This window comes from Loxodonta africana, chromosome 1 (genome assembly GCF_030014295.1).
Source record: "Loxodonta africana isolate mLoxAfr1 chromosome 1, mLoxAfr1.hap2, whole genome shotgun sequence".
In the NCBI taxonomy this organism is placed as follows: domain Eukaryota; kingdom Metazoa; phylum Chordata; class Mammalia; order Proboscidea; family Elephantidae; genus Loxodonta; species Loxodonta africana.
Genome location: NC_087342.1, coordinates 220,504,098 through 220,524,205, shown reverse-complemented (window position 1 = coordinate 220,524,205; position 20,108 = coordinate 220,504,098). Strand labels below are relative to the sequence as shown.

At 41.0% G+C, this 20,108-nt stretch overlaps 1 protein-coding gene across 9 annotated transcripts in view; it reads right to left on the bottom strand.

Annotated features, from left to right (window-relative positions):
• Positions 1-20,108, bottom strand: part of MTHFD1L (methylenetetrahydrofolate dehydrogenase (NADP+ dependent) 1 like) — a 254,772-nt gene that overhangs the window by 57,741 nt on the left and 176,923 nt on the right. For 8 of the 9 annotated variants that reach the window (XR_010323111.1, XM_023548014.2, XM_023547905.2 and 5 more), the window contains exons 25-26: positions 4,165-4,272; positions 1,680-1,832 (exon numbers count right to left, since the gene is read on the bottom strand). Coding sequence is in view for 8 of the 9 variants with exons in the window: in XM_023548014.2 (XP_023403782.1) it covers positions 1,680-1,832; positions 4,165-4,272 (261 nt within the window). In the remaining variant the exon portion in view is untranslated. Of the gene's footprint in view, positions 1-230; positions 314-1,679; positions 1,833-4,164; positions 4,273-20,108 lie in introns of all 9 variants that reach the window. The other variant, XM_023547747.2, reaches the window with a different exon arrangement.

The window sequence follows — 20,108 nt, the reverse complement described above, 5'->3', positions numbered from 1 at the left end:
ATGATCAAGCCACACTCATTTCTGGTTCTGCCAACATGCCTTCCTCCTGTGTTCTTTACATGATGGATGACATCACCATTCATTACCATCTGGTCACCAAGCTAGGAATGCTCCCTTTCTCTGGTCCCCACGTGCATGTGGCTACCGGTAAAATATGTCTCAAATTCACCTCGACTCTCCACATCTACTTCTGCGGCCCCACTGTCCACCTTCTTTCTGTCTGATCTCACCTCCAAAGCCTATTTAACTGGTCTCTCCGGGTCTGGTTTTCTTTCCTCTGAGCAGTCTCCACATTTCTGTGAGAGTTATTTTTCTGAAATACAAATCAGACCACATTCTTCTTCTCTTTCTTATAAAAAAACACACCCTATAGCAACTCCCTACTGTTTACAGGATAAAATCTTAGCTCCTTAAGATGACATTTGAGATCCTTAACAACAACTTGGCCAACTAGTGCAAGCCAGTCCTGTTCCTTAGCCCTCCTGCCCATGTCCAACTCCTGCCATGCTGGACCACTTGGGAAGGGGAAATCATGCACTTCTGTGCCTCTCAGGTGGAACTCACTGTTTCCCCAGTTCAGAGGCCATGGCTTCGTGAAGCACGCTTGATTCTCTTCATCTTCTATAACTCTTCACCTCAGCAGTACTAATTGTGCTTGCAGAACATTCCCGATGTCAACCCAACATCTCTCCATGGCTCAGGGCTGTGCAGACCTGTGTTCTGTGTGCTTATTCTTCTTAGTGTCCCTGTGCCTCATATGCAGTGAGAACTTCAAAAAATGCTTATTGAAACCATTGTGCCATGTATTAGACGAACCGACAATAAACTCAAAGGCAAGAGTCCTGAAAAAGCCAATATGTACTTTTCACCTACCCATTGCTTATGCAAATAACAATACAGCCATAAAGACATTGTTATAATGTTGCTCTCTGTCTGGGCTTGGATCAATTTGCAGTAAGTAATAATAACAATGATTGAGAATTTTTTTGTTCTCGATCTTGTCCAGGACTACGCTCATGACGAGAAGTCAAACTGAGGTCATCGTGGTTACCGAGGGGAATGCTGGCATTGTGTGAAGCATTTTGTGCGTGAGGTGTTAATACACGATGATAAGCTTTCATTTCTCTGCTCATCTCCCCTCCCTCCATAGATAATTTGAAATCACATAATCATTCTACAGCATTCTATAGCAATATAGTCCCATCACAGCAATGACAAAAAGCGGCTAATGTACTAAGCTGGAGCTTCCCACCTGATGTGCTGACAAAAGGGGAGCAGGGCTGTTACCGTCTGGCTCCAAGCAGCCACCTCCATTTCTCTCCCTGTGCAGTGCAATACTGTCATTTTGAGTGCTATCATGTCCAAAAGGCTGAGAAGCACAGTACTGAGCCACTCTATCATTTAAATAACAGACGGAAGTTTCCCAAGTTACTTTCCTCTTTGTCCTTGAGGGGAATTGGTTTTATGACTCAAGGGACCCTGAATACATGAGCTAAACAACAACAACACACACCTAAAACACCCAAACCACAACGACAGAGTTGTTTTTGGCGATAGAGGATATTTAGAAAAATGGCAAATACTATTAATTAGTCCCTAATAAATGATTGTGGAGCATAAAGATATGAAAAGTCATGATGACACAGGATGAAGGTTTCAGGAGAATGTTACTCACTCACCGTTCCCACCAGTGGGTAAATGAATCCAGCGCCTATGCTGGCCCGGACATCAGTGATGGGCAAGATAAAGCCCCTTGGGACCCCTTTCTTGTCGGGTTGGTGAGACAGAGAAAGGTGGGTCTTTGCCATGCAGATGGGCAAATTTCCAAAACCCTGTAAGAAAGGAAAGCAAAGACGTTCACTGAGCATAAACGTTAAGTCTCTTGGACTTGTTTACCTTGTATTTTGTAAAATATCTACAACAACAGAGCGTCAAGCCAGACCTGGCACACAGTAGGTGCTTGTTAGTACTTGTTCGTTGAGCTTGTTACTACAAGTTCATTGACCAACATTCATCTCCATCACCTCAGTACATTGAGGGTATCTAATTCGTTCATTTTGGAGGTTCTCCTTAAGAGAAGGCAGCATTATGCACAAGTTTGGGGGAAACTGTGGTTATTTTCAGACAAAGCAGCAGCAGTAGCAGCTGTAGAAACCACTTTCCAAGGCTATTAGTACCCAAGACACAGAAAGGTAATCTGGAGAAAAGCTCTGTAATGAGAATTTGAGTCACGTGGCTCACTTGTCCTTCGAGTCTGTCAGGAAGCAAAGGGCCCCTTTGTGTTCCTTTACGAATTGTGGCTATTTGATCTGTGATTATATTATAGGAACTAAGATGAGGTCACTATTTAAGCCTCTTATTTTTAAGGACCAAAGACTACGCCTGACCCAGAGTCCTGAAGGTGAAAGGGCAGGAAGTCATATGTGGCATCTCACAAAAAGGACAGTGTCCCTGAAGCCTGTTTCTGGTTAAATGGCACACACTGTTCCCTTAGAGGCTCTGTGTTAATTAACTGCATCCACATTCTTGACACATAACTTTCAAGGATTCTGCCCTCCGTAGACAGACAGAGATAAAAGGAATGGAATCCTTAGAGGCAATCCATGTAGAATTTCTTATGATTCAACAACAAACTATTTGGGAGATTTTAGAGTGCTATCAACTGGGGGTGGGGCCATTCTCTTTTTGAAAGCCCCACTCTTTGTTGCGTTATGAGTTTTGATAAGTAATGGTCACAACTGCTCTACAGAAATGGTACCAAGAACATTGAATTTCAGAGATCAGTCAAGTACTGAAATAATTTCTATGAACTGAGATAGGTCTGCTAACTTAAAACTCTTTCCAGAAGAGATAATAACAAACCAATCAATATGCCATATACCATCACCATTATTTCATACAAGAACATTTTAAGACTGAAAAAAAAGGAGAAAGGACCTAATACTAGAATAAATGACAGTCCTTAAACAGCTTTATGAGAAATTCACGACGCTGGTCTTATTTCGCTCGTTTCACTGCATATGTGTGAAAATCTCACCACAGAACAGTGCCAGTATGTAGAACAGCATTTGGGAATCCTTATTTTAAAACACAAGCCGAGAACATATGTAGGAAATTCTAAGAAAAAATAGGTTGCTATCTATCTTACCAAAGCTGGGAGAACACTCTGGTTGGCATTGGTAATATTTAACAATTTGTCAAATTATGATTGTTAAACAGCATCAAAGAATTGAGGAATTAAAAAAAAAGCAATGATCTTCACAGTGAACTTCTTAGAAGTGCCTTGGCTTCTATCTTATCAGGTCAAAATGGATAGGGCAATTAGCCATATGGTCTTATGAGAAAGGTAACAGGCTGCAATGGAGTCATTGACCATGACCATCACTGGACTAATGATGACTCATGCTGATGACTCACAGCCACCCTCAGAGCCTGTGTCACTCTCTACAGGTAGAAGGTGATGAAGCCTTCCGCCTTGATGAGCAATCCCAGTAACAAGCCAAGAATCTTCCTGTGCAAAAAGAATGCCAATACTCCCTCTGTATACACCACTCTCCTATTTGCCTAACTTGGCACCATGCTAACATTTTTATGGTAGTAAGAGACCTGCAATGAAGGGTAAACACCACACATCAGCTAAATCCGACTCCATACCTACATACCAAAGGACAGTTCCAATGGTTGTTGTTGAATGGGAGAGCCTACAGATGACACATCACTTATTTTAATGGCACTTACAAACATGGATATCACTGATATTAGACATATTTATAACTATAAAGCTCAATGGTGTCTATATCAGAGGGTATATACCCTCACTGTAATGTTCTAAATATAGTCAGCACTCTATCAAAGGACATTACTTCAATCTTTGTTGACTGTAAAGCAGATTAAGCAAAGTTTTGCTGGTGAGACATATAAATCCAAACCCGCTGCCTTAGAATCAATGCCGACTTACAGCAGCCCTATAGTACAGAAAAGAACTATCCCATAAAGTTTCCAAGGAGTGGCTGGTGGATTCGAACTGCTAACCTTTTTCGTTAGGAGCTGAACTCTTAACCACTGCGCCACCGGGCTCCAAGGTGAGACATATAGCAGTCCTCAAGTCATGGTGAATATTTTAACAGCCTAAAATGGATTTCCCCCTAAAGGTGTGACTTTTACCTGTTGAGTGTAACGTTCTATTTTGGATTGTGCCTCAGGAGAGAGTTCTATATCTTTGGCTCCGTAGACAGCCTGGGCAATGGTTCTTATCTTTTCCACAATTGGGAGCTGGAGAAACACAAATGACAACAAACACAAAAGACAACAATATGGTTAACTTTAATTCAGTTAAAGAAGTAAGGGAATGCTTAGCGAGGTTTTCAGTAATGGCTTAAAATTTCCTTCCAAATATTTACCTCCTTAGCAACTGCGGAATTCAGAGCAAAAACTCTTTTCTCCTTCTCTCAATCCTTAAGGTACGGAAAATTTCAGTTCAGAAGTCAGCATGCAAATAAGACACCTTGGATGGTCAGCCGGTTTAGAGGCTGTTTGTCCAGTTAATCATTTTCATCCATTGTAGCATTTAAAAAATAAAAAGTTTACACTATGCTTTTTCACCGTGTTTTAACTCAAAACAAAAGAGTATCCTATTTAAACACTTAATGCTCGTTTTTAAGTGGGTCTGAATATTGGTTATAAGACAGAGAAAGTGGCAATATTGAAGAATACTTATTTATTTTTGTGAGCAGTAGCCTTTAATTAATATAAATGTGGGTTGAGACTTTAATATAAATGCTGATGTGACTGAACACTTTATTGGAAAATACTGTGTTACGAGAAATCATGGAGAATGGGAAAAATGTGAGAATATAATATATGGACCAAGAAAGGAAAGGGGAGATGATTTATGTTAAGGTGGAAAATCTGGATACAGACAGCTAGTAAGATACTAAAGGTGACCTTAAGAAACAAGAATTGTTCATTTTAATTTAAGCAAAGTATCTGGCAAAGCCTTTCAAAATTTTATTATAGGTAGAAAATATATAGGCATAATACAGCTAGTGGATTTAGTGCGGGGTGAACAAAGCTGAAATAAATGCTGATGGATCAGATGGCAATGAAGGGGTAGAAGTCTCTTCATGACATGCCTCAAGAATTTGCTTGCAATGGGCATACTTGCATTTGAATGTGTTACTTTTGATAAAGACAGAATGGAGAGTTACCCAATACAGAATATAAACGCTAGCAATCCCAGCCCCAACCTTTATATATCCCCAAACTGTTTTAAAATGTGTTTTTTATTAAAACTCTAGCTTTTATTAATGTAGAGTTATTCTGTGGTCTGGAACTTTATTATTGGACATTTCAACAAATAAAAAAGAAAGGTACAAGTCTTAGTGGAGAGAATTATAACCTTTTATTGAAGACTCAACAGAGAACCTGAGTCAGTGGAGAGAAATACTATGTTCATGGATGAGGAGGCTCAACACTGCAGATGTCAAGTCTCTCAACCTTCATCTATTAGTTCAAAGCAATTCCAATAAAAATCCCAAGAGCACTTTTGCTTTACTTGGCAAACCCATTCCACACATTTGATATAGAAAAGTGATGGCACAGATAGTTAAGATAATTTTGAAAATAAACAAAGGTATGGGACTCGGTCTACCAGGTATCAATCATACCACAAAATTATGCTAAATAAGTTCATGTGGCATTGGCATAGGAATAGACAAGCTATTCAATGCAAGGGAAGAAAGAACCAAGAAAGACGCCTTGGCATGTATGGGATGGTGTATTAGAAGTGGCACAATTCAACAGGGAAAAGACAGGCTATCCAACTGACTTTTGGCTGGGGGAAAATATAAAAAGGTATTAGAAACAAGGTTAAAGCATAAGGGACAGGCTGGGAGAAGATATCTGTAACCATTTAAAAGACAAAAGATTAGTACTAGAATGAATAATGATTAAAAAAAAAAAACTTCATCAAATCAAGAAAAAGACAAGTATTTAAAAATGGGCAGAAGGAGAAACTGATGAAGATATGAAAAGAAGTGATGCTCAATCTCAGTAATAAGGAAACGCAAACTGAAATGATGAGAAACCAGTTCACGCCTATTAGATAAGCAAAATTTAAAAGCATGATAGTATCAAGTGTAGCTGAGGATGTGGGGAAAATCATACTCTGTCACTGCTGTGAGAGTGTCAATCAGTACCACACTGAAGAACAACTGGAAGTATCTAGTAGGTGGCGCAAACGGTTTGGATCGACTGCTAATCTAAAGGCTGGTGGTTCAAATCCACCTGGTAGTGCCATGGAAAAAAGGCCTGGCGATCTGCCTCCATAAAGATGACATCCAAAATTCTCAACAGAGTAGCTACTCTCTACACATGGGGTTGCCATGTGTTGGAATCGACTTGACAGCAACTAAGAACAAGTAGAGAGAACCCCAAGGATGACATCTCATATAAAAGATTCAATGTTCGTGTTAGTTGGAGAATAAAGAATGGCTTATAAACTCTGAAAGGAGCCCCAGTGGCCCAATGGTTAAGCACTCGGCTGCTAACTGAAAGGTTGGCAGTTTGAACCAACCCACTAGCTCTGCAGGAGAAAGACCTGGCGATCTCCTCCTGTAAAGATTAAAAAAAAAAAAAAAGCCTAGAAAACACTATGACGCAGTTCTACTCTGTCATACGGGGCCGCCTTTAGTTGAAAATGGACTCAATGGCACCGAACAACAACAGTATAAATTCTGAGAACAAGATCACCTTTTGTTCACCATTATATCCCTGGAGGTGGGATATAACACAGACTCTGGAGTAGAGAGTAGCAGGCCCTCAGTACACAGTTGAGCAAATGAATATTTCTAAACTTCCTGTTGACCAAGAATGGGCTCCACATGGTGCCATAGTTACAAAGATGAAAAAAAAGTTCAGGTGATAATGCGCTGAAGACAACAGTGAGAGAGGACTTCTTCCACGCATATTAGATCTCACTCGTCAGCATACTGTGCTGATGGGTGCTAAAGTGCTTGCTATCAACACTGTGCTCAAGCTAACATCTTATCCTCTGCTGGTCAATAAACGCCTTGTTTCAAGAAATCAAAGTTAATAGAATATTTGAAGATATTTCTGGTAGGAAAGAACCCACGCAGCAAGCACAATGCCCACGCTTTGTCAGGAGAAGTTGGCTCTCAGGATGATGCGTTCTCGAAGCAGTATGACCTTGGCTCCTGGTACAAAAAGGTCGTGTTCTCATTACATCCAGTCTCTGGCTTGGGCCACCCCCACCGCAGCCATGCCAAACACCAGGAGCTCTACGGTATAGCCTGATGCCTGGTGTGGGACAGGAGGACTAAGAAAAATCACGGTCACTTCTTATATTTGGTTAATTCACATAAGTCCTCTGAATGTTCCCTCATCCCTAAATGGGGATGTAAATACTGAGCTGCGCATTATTTCATTGCATGAATTGAAGCAATGTAGAGAAAGCATGTTGTAAACGTTGTACTACATAAATTTTAGAGGCCCAAGTTTTAATGTACTTGGCTGCTAACCCAAAGGTTGGAGTCTACCCAGAGTTACCTCTGAAGAAAGGCCTGGTGATCTTCTGAAAAATCAGCCATTGAAAACCCCATGGGGCACAGCTCTGCTCTGACAGACATGGGGCTGCCATGTCAGAGTTGACCTGAGAGCAACTGTACACCAATCTTATATACTATTATTATGGCGTGAGGTTTTCTCTGCAAGTACAACAAAAGCCCAGCAGATATTCCTACTCACAACATATTCAATGAGTATAATGCCCTATTTAGTGATTTAGATTTGATTTGAGAATAAAAGTCAGTGGCTGTGATTTTTCTATTAATAAAAAACTCATATAGAGCAAAACCCATTGCCATCAAGTTGATTCTGACTCATAACGATCCTATAGGACAGGGTAGAACTGCCCGCTAGGGTTTCCAAGGATTGGAAGTGCTGAACTTTTGGTTAGCAGGCTGGGCTCTTAACCACTGCGCCACCAGGGCTCCCACACTGAGCAAAGTCATAGCAAATGCATGACTACTAAAGGAATTAGTGTGAGTGGGTATTTAACGGATTGATTATTATTCTTTAAACACGAAAATCTTTTATTTCAAGAAACATTTTTTTATCAGCAATTAAGCTGTTCTCCTTTCTAATGTTTATTTGCAAGTGTTTTGGGGATTTCAAGTGGGTAGAAGGCTGACTTTGCATGCTATGTAGTTGTGGTTTTATTTTCTGTAGGAAAACTGCAACCATCCACACATGACAGACAACCCGGACAGACATGCACGGTAGAGACAGTATGAAGAGAGCCACGGTGTGAGTGAGTCCTGCTCAGACACCTCCTCTCTCTCCTCCTCACCGTCACTGTCAGGACTGAACACGTGCTTCTAGCACGCACAGTTATGTACCCCTGAGACATTCCACACTCTGAATGCCCCAACCTCAGTCTCGCCACCATGGAGAAGATGAAAGTGGTCCTCCATAGGCTTCAGCAGGTATAATACTACCTGACAGGAGCCTAAGATAAAGCTCCATCAATAGCATCCTGGGTATGAGCCTTGGCTTCAGCACGCTGAGTGAAGCATCTCAACTCATATAGATAGAAATCCCAAGACCAAAGTTCTCTCGGGACTGAGTCCTACTGTAATTTTTCTATTTCATTTACTCACACTTGCAAGTAAATAAATTAAAAGAATTAGTTGACTTATCCTTTGTTTTAACATAAAAAATGAACACTGCCCTGATGAGGTACTTTCCATTGCACACAATCTATTTATATTGTGTCAGCAGGCAAGTCACTTCCTACTGTTTCTTCGCTTGATTTTAGGGAGAAGTGTAGTCTTCAAGGTGGTGGTGGTAGTGGGGGGTAGCCAAGCTCAGCCAAATGACCTTGATTTGAACTTGTTATTCATCGCATTGCTCTGTGGTAAGTGACAGAGCTTTGTACTACAAGTAAAATGGAAAAATAAATTATGAGGACTTTTATATTAATCAAGAAGTCCTGGTGGCACAAATGTTAATAGCTCGGCTGCTAACTGAAGGTTGGTGGTTTGAATCCACCCAGTGGCTCTGCAGGAAAAAGACCTGGCAATCTGCTTCTGTAAAGACTATAGCCTAGAGACTCCTGTATCATACAAGGTCACTATGAGTTGGAATCATCTCAATGGCATTCAACAGTAACATACATTAATCATCCGCTGAGACAGCTTTCCCCTAGTGCCTAGGGCAGTGGCTGCACTGAAGATATTATTGAAAAACAAGGCTCCAAGAATTGACAGAATACGAGTTGAGATGTTTCAACAAATGGATGCAACACTGGAAACACTCACTCATCTGTGCCAAGAAATTTGGAAGAGAGCTACCTGGTCAACTGACTGGAAAAGATTTTGTATTTGTGCCCATTATAAAGAAAGGTGATCCAACAGAATGCAGAAATTATCAAACAATATCATTAATACCACATACAAGTAAAATTTTACTGAAGATGATTCAAAACCAGTTGCAGCAGTACATAGAGAACTGCCAGAAATTCAGGCCAGATTCAGAAGAGGATATGGAACTAGGGATACTGTTGATGTCAGATGGATCTTGGCTGAAAGCAGAGAATACCAGAAAGATGTTTACCTGTGTTTTACTAAGTAAAAGCATCGACTTTGTGGATCATAACAAATTATGGATAACACTGCAAAGAACGGGAATTCCAAAACAATTGTGCTCATGCAGAACCTGTACCCTGAACAAGACGCAGTCATTCAAACAGAACAAGGGGATACCGAATAATTTAAAATCAGGAAAGGTGTGTGTCAGGGTTGTATCCTTTCACCACACTTATTCAATCTGTATGTTGAGCAAATTATCTGAGAAGCTGGACTATATGAAGAAGAACAAGGCCTCAGGATTGGAGGAAGACTCATTAACAACCTGTGATATACAGATGACACAACCTTGTGGCTGAAAGCAAAGAGGACTTGAAGCACTTACTGATGATCAAAGACCACAGCCTTCAGTATGTATTACACTTCAACATGAAAAAACAAAAATCCTCACAACTGGACCAATAAGTAACATCATGATAAAGGGAGAAAAGACTGAAGTTGTCAAGGATTTCATTTTACTTGGATCCACAATCAACGTCCATGGAAGTAGCAGTCAAGAAATCAAAAGACGCATTGCATTGGGCAAATCTGCTGGCAAAGACCTCTTTAAGTGTTAAAAAGCAAAGATGTCACCTTCAGAACTAAGGTGAGCCTGACCCAAGCCATGGTATTTGCAGTCACCTTATATGCGTGCAAAGCTGGACTATGAATAAGGAATACCAAAGGAGAATTGATGCCTTTGAATTATGGTGTTGGTAAAAAACATTGAATATATCATAGACTGCCAGGAGAACAAACAAATCTGTCTTGGAAGAAGAACAGCCAGAATGCTACTTGGAAGTGAAGATGGTGAGACTGTCTCATGTACTTTGGACAAATTATCAGGAGGCACCAGTCCCTGGAGAAGGACATCATGCTTGGTAAAGAAGAGGGTCAACGAAAAAGAGGAAGACCCTCAATGAGATGGATCGACACAGTGGCTGCAACAATGGGTTCAAATGTAGCAATAATTCTGAGGATGGCACAGGACAAGACAGTGTTTCATTCTGTTGTACACGTGGTTGCTATGAGTCGAAACTGACTCAACAGTACATCGCACAAAAACAACAGGGCAGTGGCTTATGAATGGAAGGTATTCTATAAATGTTGACTGAATGAACGAATCACCATCGTTGGCAAGTACTATCAAGATATTATTGAGTACAAAAAGCTTTAGGATCTTTGTGGAGTGGGAACAATGAGGTATAATAAACAAATATGACATCATAGGGTGTGTGATAAAGGCTCTGGGTAAATATTACTGTTAAAGACTGAAGACTACAAGTTGCAGGGGAAGGCATGTTATTGTTGTTGTTTGGTGCTGTCAGGTTGCTTCCAACTCACAGTGACCCTATGAACAATGGAATGAAACACTGCCAGGTCCTGAGTCGTTACTATGCTCGAGCCCACTGTTGCAGCCACTGTGTCAATCCATCTTGTTGAGGGTCTTCCTCTTTTTCGCTGACCCTCTACTTTACCAAGCATGATTTCCTTCTCCAGGGACTGATCCCTCCTAGGAAAGGCATGGAAATCAGCAAAAGCTGTGAAGATAAAAAAAGGAATCTGAATACGAGCTTGAAGGATTGGAAGGATTTCGACAAAGATGGGAAAGGCTATTCAACATGAAGAAAAAGATACAAGTTAAGGTGAATGGTGGCAAACGAAGGATATATTCTTGAAAGAATGACTATTCTTCTTCTACTTTGTACATGCATAATTATTTAATATATTAATAAGCTACTTCATAAAACCTGACTTCTACACTAGTATTTTTGATCATTTTCGAACACTACGTTAAATCTTCATATTGACCATGAATATAACCTCAAACATATTCCACATTAATTTCCTCACAAAACCTCCTAAATGCGTACTTCAGAAATTGACATACTCTAGAACAGAACTGTCCGATGGGATTTTCTGTGATGATGGATATGTTCTATATCTGTACTTTCAAGTGCAGTAGCCACTACTTTCATGTGGCTACTAAGCATTAAAGTGTGGCCGGTGCAACTAAGGAGCTGAATTCTTAATTTTATTTAACTTCAGTTAATTTAAACAGTCACATGCAGGCAGTGGCTATTGTACAGAGCAGCGAATCTCTAGAAAATCACAACGGCTCACTGTTGGTACTGTCGGTACCGTCTCTTGCATAGAGTAGGCCCACTACAAGTACTGGCTGAGTGACACCATAAAGGTAAGTTCAAGGATAGGGTTGGCCTTCATGCTCTATTATATTCATTTTGTAGATGTGCTAACCCAGGCTTGGAAAAGCTGTGCTGCTCAAAGTTAGAGAGGGTACTATTCTTGAAGAGGTCCCTGGAATGTATATTAGACTCATTAAAATTATTTAAGACTTGTTTTATAGTAGAATAAAATTGGCCTAAAAATTCCAAAAAAGCAGGTACTCAAATTTTTACATCATTTTCTTCTTGTTAATGAGAAAAAGGAGCAAAATAAAGGGAAATAGAACAAAAATTATATGACGTTGCTAGAAATAGAAGAAAATAAAGAAAGCTCTATAACAAACAGTAGAGTCTCATCTTACTTGGAAGGCAGTCCTGAAAATCTCTTAAAAGACGCAAGAACACATTACTTGTGGCTCTGAAATACTCTCCTGTCTCTTACTGCGTCCACATGGTTTCCTGATGTGCTGTAACAGACTGCTGTCTCTTTAGCTGCACACTCAATGCTGTCGTCAGCATGCGCTGGGGGCCACAATGAATGAACACTAATTGTCCTTTTGTTTAACAAGGCTATCAAGTTGAATTCATATACATTAAATGCTCCCATGTTGTGATATTGGCGAGACTGTTTCCAATGTCCATAAAATACTTACAGAGAAGGATCAATTAACACGCCTGTAAGTTGAATAGACATTTCCGGACACACACTAATTATTTCAGTTCGTCTTTTGTTTTTTAAGTGAAGCATGAATTTTAAATGATCTACAAATACAGCTTATCAAGTAGCCTATCCTATACTTAAGATAAAAGCCTAACATAAAGCTGTTGATGTGAATTTATACTGACCACACACAAGGTGCAAGGGGTGGGATTGAAAACACACTACATGGTGTCACGGGAGCAGCTCTACTACGGTTAGAGAGAACAACAGGGCCCGTATGGTTGACACGAAGCATACCTTGGCTGCAAGCCAACACACTGAGCTACTAAAGGCTTACATGCCAGCTTCCATGAGAACGCTCAGTGAGCTGCTCTCACTGCTGGCTGGTTGGCCTTGTGCAACAGGTTACTTCTGAAGACTTCTACAGGGATCTCATTCTCCCAGGGCGACCGTGGTATGCAGTGGAGGTAACGGGCTTGGGAAATGGAAAAAGGCTCGGTGCCAGAAAGTCTACATTTTTCCACATGAAATGATGATCATAAGGAATTCGCATGGGCAATCTTTCATTACCCTCAAACAGAACATTATAACAGTGTCAACAGAACATATAGGAGCAGCTAATTTCAAAGATAGCACCTCACCCTGATGCACACCTTTCCTGATATTTAACCACGCAGTATCCCCTTGTTTTCTTCAAACAACTGCCTCCTGGCCTACGCACAGATTCCTCATGAACACAACTCAGTGTTCTGGAATTCCCATTCTTTGAAATGTTATCCATAATTTGTTATGATCCACACAGTTGAACGCCCTTGCATAGTCAGTAAAACACAGGTAAACATCGTTCTGGTGTTCTCTGCTTTTAGCCAAGATCCACCTGACTTCAGCAATGATATCCCTCGTTCCCCTTCCTCTTCTGAATCCAGCTTGAATTTCTGACAGTTCCCTGTTGATGTACTGCTGCAATGACTTTTGTATTATCTTCAGCAAAATTTTACTTGTGTGTGATATTAATGATATTTTTTGATAATTTCCACATTCTGTTGGATCACCTTTCTTTGAAATGGGCACACATATGGATCACTTGCAGTCAGCTGGCCAGGTAGCTGTCTTCAAATTGCTTGGCATAGACAAGCAAGTGCTTCCAGCATTGCATCCATTAGTTGAAACTTCTCAGTTAGTACTCTGTCAATTCTTGGAGCCCTGTTTTTCACCAATGCTTTCAGTGCAGCTTGGACTTTGGCTCTCGTGGACTTGTTTAATTTACTTCAGCTTCAACTTAAAATTGCATATGACTAATTGTTGGTCTGTTCTGCAGTCAGCCCCTGTTCTTGTTCTGACTAATATCTAGCTTTTCCATAGTCTCTTTCCACAGATATAGTTGCCATTTATGTTGTTGAAAAATGTACTTGCATTGAATAACTTGTTAGTCTTGCAAAATTCTACCATGTGATCTCAGGTGTCATTTCGACCACCAAGGCCATCTTTTCCAACTACCAATTCTTCTTCGTTTCCAACCTTCATATTCCAATCAACAATAATTATCAATGCATATTGACTGCATGTTTGACCAATTTTAGACTGCAGAAATTAGTAAAAATTCTTCAATTTCTTCATCTTTGGCATTAGTGGTTGGTGCGTAAATTTGAATAACAGTGGTATTAACTGGCCCTCCTTATAGGCGTATGGATATTATCCTATCACTAACAGCGTTATACTTCAAGATAGATTTTGAAATATTCTTTTTGACAATGAATGTGATGCTTCAATCTGTCACTCCCCACATAGTAGAAAATATGATTGATTCAAAATGGCCAATACCAGTCCGTTTCAGTTGATTAACGCCTAGGATAGATCTTTATGCATTCCGTTTCATTTCTGATGACTTCCAATTTTCCTAGATTCATACTTCGTATATTCCATGTTCTGATTATGAATGGATGTTTGCAGCGCTTTCTTCTCATTATGAGTTGTTTCATATCAGCAAATGAAGGTCCTGAAAGTTTTACTCCATCTACGTCAGTAAGTCAGCTCCATTTCGAGGAGGCAGCTCTTCCCCAGTTGTATTTTGAGTGCCTTCCAACCTGAGGGGTTCATCTTCCAGCTCTGTATCAGACAGTGTACTGCTGCTATTCATAAGGTTTAAACTGGCCAATTTTTCAGAAGTAGACTGCCAGGTCCTCCTCCCTCATCTGTCTTAGTCTGGAATTCCACTGAAACCTGTCCACCATGGGTGATCCTGCTGGTATTTGAAATACTGGTGACACAGTTTCCAGCATCACAGCAAAATGCAATCTCCCACAGTATGACAAACTGACAGACAAGTGGTGGACCGAACCATTACTGTTCGGAACGTTTTGGGGCAAACAAACCACTACTGCCTCCAAAATGTTCCTTCAATGCTTGGCTTAGGTTAAGAAAATGGATACTGTCTTTATTACAATGTTCTCACCTCACCTGAAGTTTTTGTCAGAAAGGCTGGGGTGGACGCAGTGGTGGAAAAAGGTAACTGGGCAACATGTGGTTGGGCTTTTGGTAGCTCATCATATTGCATCCCCTCGTTTTGTCTCGATTGGGCCACAATTTTAGAAGAAAGAAAATTTTTTTTAGAAACTTATGACAGCAATATTCCATTTTTCATAATAAAGGAAAACGTTTAAATGAAATGAAAGGAATCTCTGTGACAAGCACAAATGAAGCAAACACAGACCACTGTTTTTCTCTCATCAGATGCATTTCTACCGTTAAGGAGACAATCACAGGGCAGGCTCAGCCAGCATCACACAGAGATGAGCAGGACACTTTGGGAAAGGGGGCTGGTCCTAACAGTGGGCTCAGATCTGATGAGGCTTCTCAGACCTGGCTGAGTGAGGCGCCAGGGGCTGGGGAGGTGTGGCGTACTGTGCATGCAGGAGGAGGCCTGACAGAAAACCTAGAGGCCAGGGTTGAAGAAGACTCCAGCTTCAATACACATCTCAGGGGTGTTTTCAGACAGGGGAGGTAAAGGAGAAGGTGACACAAGAATCTGGAGCTGAATCATGGGAAAAAAAGGGGGGAGGCCAGCGAGGAGAGGCCGTTGAGGCACTTGCTGAAGCAGTTCAAGATGGATGACCAAAGCCCTTTAGACAGCTTAAATAGGAAAGCAGAAAATTGGAGGCACAAGTGGACCAGGGAGAATCTGAGGATGGGGAGAAAGGAGCCAGGAGGAGGTCAAAGGCCCTGAGGGGAGACAACAGTCTGGGGGACAAGGACAACAAAAAGGAGGGCCACCCCTTCTCCTTTGAGTGGTTTTTTTTTTTTCAGTCATTATAAAATGATGACATACGGAGATATGCATGATACCAGTTTAAGATTTAAAATTCTAATAATTAATGTATTATCCCCCTCACACAAATATATATGTATGTATATACATGTATTTTTATTTATTTATATTTTGAGGCTCTGGTTACATAAGCCCTAAGTCAAATTAAAGGGTAGCTCTCCAAACCCCGCCACCACCTGGCATATGTTCAATTTGGAATCTTTAAGAAACCTAAAACAATTCCTCAATAACCAACCAGAAGAAAACCCACCCTGCCTTAGAAAGACCAGCCAGGGAACAAACACTTCTAAACATGTGAGAAGTGAAAGTGCAATAGTTCAGCCATCAGCGAGCTGGCTGGGCCCTGGGCTGATCCTCCCTGTGTGTTTTGATATCCCGTCATCCAGCGCCCACTGCGATAAAGAGAACAGCTTCCCACAAAGAACAGGAAAGACCTTTTAATAAAAACAAACACTATGCTGTCTTGCTGTCAGGGTTACACCTCAAAATGTTTGCAAGGTTAGAGGAAGGATATGGAGATGATTTTCGACCTTAACTCCTGAATTAACAAACAACATTTAGACACCGTTCTGCAAGCTGACTTTTGGTTGCCACATTCTTCTTTGCAAAAACAACTGACTTTTTCCATGAACAAATGCCTCTTTTGCCATGAGACCACAAGAACTGGATGGTGCCTGGCTATCACTACTAAACATTTTGCTCACGGATTCTAAAGAAGAATCTTGATCAAAAGGGGGAAAATGTAGGACAGAATTTAAAATCATCATGGACTTCAGACTTTCTGAAGTCATGGAGGGTAGATGAACCCCCTGAAACTATGGCCTAGAGATTATCTTTAAACCTTAAACCAAAAATATCCCCTAAAGTTTTCATAAAACCAAATAATATTTTAGCTTAACTAGTAAAAAATGTCTGCCTTGAGCACTGTGCTTTTTTAAGAACTATCTATATGGGGTCAAACTGACAGCAGCAACTTGAAAGATTAGGTGGGAACCTTAGAGAGCAGTGGGTTTACGTTCATGAAGGGAGGAACAACTCAGAAAAGGAGAGTGAGAATGGTTGCACAACTCACAGAATGTAATCAATGTCACTAAATTGTACACGTAGAAACTGCTGAATTAGTATGTTTTGCTGTGTATATTCTCAACAACAAATAAAATTTAGAAAAAAAATAGGAAAGAAAAAAAAAGTGTCTGACTTTTTATTATATCACGTAATGGCTCCCAATTCAAACTGAGAAGGAAAAATGCCACATATCTTGGTTAATTTGTTGGTGCCTTTCCTTCACCCTGACTTCTACTTCCTGGTTTTAACCCCACTGAAAAGGAAGCCAACACTAGAGCTGGGTAAAGCTGCCTGGAGTTAAAACAGAATTCCTGAGGTGAACTCAGGTGACGGCAGGAGGAAGACCTAGCTAACTCTGATTGCCGGCTATGTCCCAGCGTTTTACTCCAAGGTATGCCATTTGGTCCTCACATCAACGTGCTGGTGAGGCTGGTGTTAATATCAGACACTATTTTACAGACTAAGAAGCTGAGGGTCAGAGAGATGAGTTAACTTACCCAAATTTCTATCTGTAGTAAGTAGCAAAGTCAGGATTTGAAGTCAATTCTGCTTGACTCCAAAGCTTTATTCTTCTATCTAGAACATGTTACCACTCTACCAAGTGTCCATTCTTTCTAGGGCCTTACAAGTCCCTCACCCTCCTTGAGTTTCTGTTTCTGCATCTATAAGGTAGAAATAAGCCCACGCCGCCATAAGACTCAGTGAGGATGTCAGAAGTAAGGTTTCTGAGAGGAATTTGTTAGCTAATAAAGTGTAAATACAGATTAGTTTTTATTTCAACTAGAATATTTCCCTGCATGCTTGAAGATATGGAGAAATTATCTCAGGCAACTATAAAGGCAGAATTGTCAAAAGTAAAGTTGAAGAAATCAGGAAAAAAAAAAAAGTCAATGAGAAGTTGATCTTCTTAAAGGGGTCTGTATTTCAAGTTTAAATACATTAATTCTCACAGGGTAAACTGCTTTTGATCAATCAGGTCTCTGCTTCTTATTCCCTGTTTTTGAATTATTATTCTGAGTCAATCAACAGCTGCCTCACAATCACAAACTATCTGAGAATCTGGTAAAAGAGATGCAAACCTGTTCCCCAGATAACCATGGCTGCTTAACTCCATTTTCTCTACAGTTTAGCACAGACACCCAAGTCAGACGTGCAGCCCATTTCTTGCTTTAAATATGGCTCTTATCATAAAGCCTAGACTCAAGCCATGGTTTTTTCAGTCGCTTCATATGCACACGGAAGCTGAAAGAAGAAGAAAAACAGAAGAATTGATGCACTCGAATTGTGTCATTGGTGAAGAATACGGAATACACTGTGAGAACGAACAAATCAGTCTTAGAAGAAATACAACCAGAATGCTCCTTAGGAGTGAGGATGGTGCAACTTTGACTAGTTTACTTTGGACATGTCATCAGGAGGTACCAATCGCTAGAAAAGGACATGTTTAACAAAGTAGAGGGTCAGTAAAAACCAGGGAAACTTTCCATGAGATGGACTGACACAAAAGCCACAACAATGGGCTCTAAGACACCAACCATCATGAAGACGGCACGAAACCAGGCAACGTATCATTCTGTCGTACGCAAGGTCACCAGGAGTTGGGGCCGACCTGGCAACAACTAACAGCAACAGCAACACACTGTGAGCGGTCTAGCTTCACAGCTTCTCCAAGGGTGAAGCCTTCCTACATCTCCCTAGCAGCTCCTCTTTCCACTTTCCAGTGGGGCTGGAGACAATTTCTAGCGTACACACACAGCAATGCCACCCGAGCTCCAACATGATTTCACATTTCTCCAGCCACCTCGGTGGCTTTCTTCTGTAACCTGAGACCAGGGTGGGGGCTGAGCAGGAGGTAAGACTCCACCAGTCTCGTTCCACCAAGAATATGTTCAGTACTTTTTTCTGGGTAGAGCGATCCCACACCTACTAAGCTGCCTAGCACCAAAAGGTCAGTTGTGGGGGAAAAGAAAGAAGTGGAGAAGAAGGGCTTCAAAAAACTATTATCTAGTCCATAAAGTTTCATCAGCACTGAATTTGCAAGAAATTAGGAAAAAAAAAAAAAAAGGTTTGAGTTCTATTGCTCGCTGCACCAACTAACCCAGGTTTCTATGTAGTTACGAGACAAGACTGTGAATGGCCTTATTTTGTCTAAAACCATCTTGCCAGTGTGAGGAAAGAGAAATTAGTAAGACAGTACAAAGTGAGCCAGAAGCAACCGTTGCTTTCTCATAAACTGCCATGTTCGTGAATCTGCTGAGAGGCTGATTCTACAATAAGGAATTATATACCTCAAATTTAATTTCTGTGTTATAAGGGAGAAGAGTACACTGGGAAAGGAGGCAGAAATCCCAGCGTTTAGGCCACCTACCCAACATAGTACCGTAGAGCACATTATTATAAATGTTTACCCCCTTCATGGAGAGCAGACATTTTAACAGCACTACCTCTGTGAAGAATGGGGCTTCGGAAAAAAACCATGCAGATATCGGTGAAAAGCAAGAGAGTCTATCTTAGGGTTAGTGCCTCTCTGAGGCTGCCTACCTCAGCAGCAATTCTTCTACTTACTGACCTTCTTTTCACCTGGGATGGTTTCCTTGAAAATAGTCCCACTTTGTGAAACCATTCATTAAAAAACCTACTTTAAACAAACAAACAAAAAACCCACTTTTGCCACTCAAATCAGGGTGGTTGAGATCAGAGAGTGAGGGTCTGAGGTACTCATGGCAGGATATGGAGGGTGATTTTCCTGACAGTGTTTGGGTAGAACATCCATGGGCGGGGCCTGGTGGTGTAGACACCCAGCTGGCCAGGCTTCTTGGGGAATTTCAAGGCACGAGAACACAGCACCACCTCAGCTAGCCACCGTCTGACATGCCAACCACAGGGTTACATCTATTTGATGCTTAACATCTCCAGCGTCAAAGAACTCGCAACTTCCAATTAGAACGTTTTACCTTATGCTGAGCCCATCCTTTAGGGTCGCTAGGAGTCAGAATTGACTTGACGGCAGTGGTTGGTCCTTATTGATCTTGACCACCTCTGTGGTAACCCAGGACATTCTAGTCTTTCTTTCATAAAATGACCTTTCATCATGACAACGCATTTCTGGGCTAAATGTACCAATTCATTCCTTATGTTACTCATTCCATAAGCATTACTGAGTTCCCACCAGGTCCCTCAGTCCCAGCTCACTTGGTGTGGATTCTGGGCCCCTCAACATCATTGTC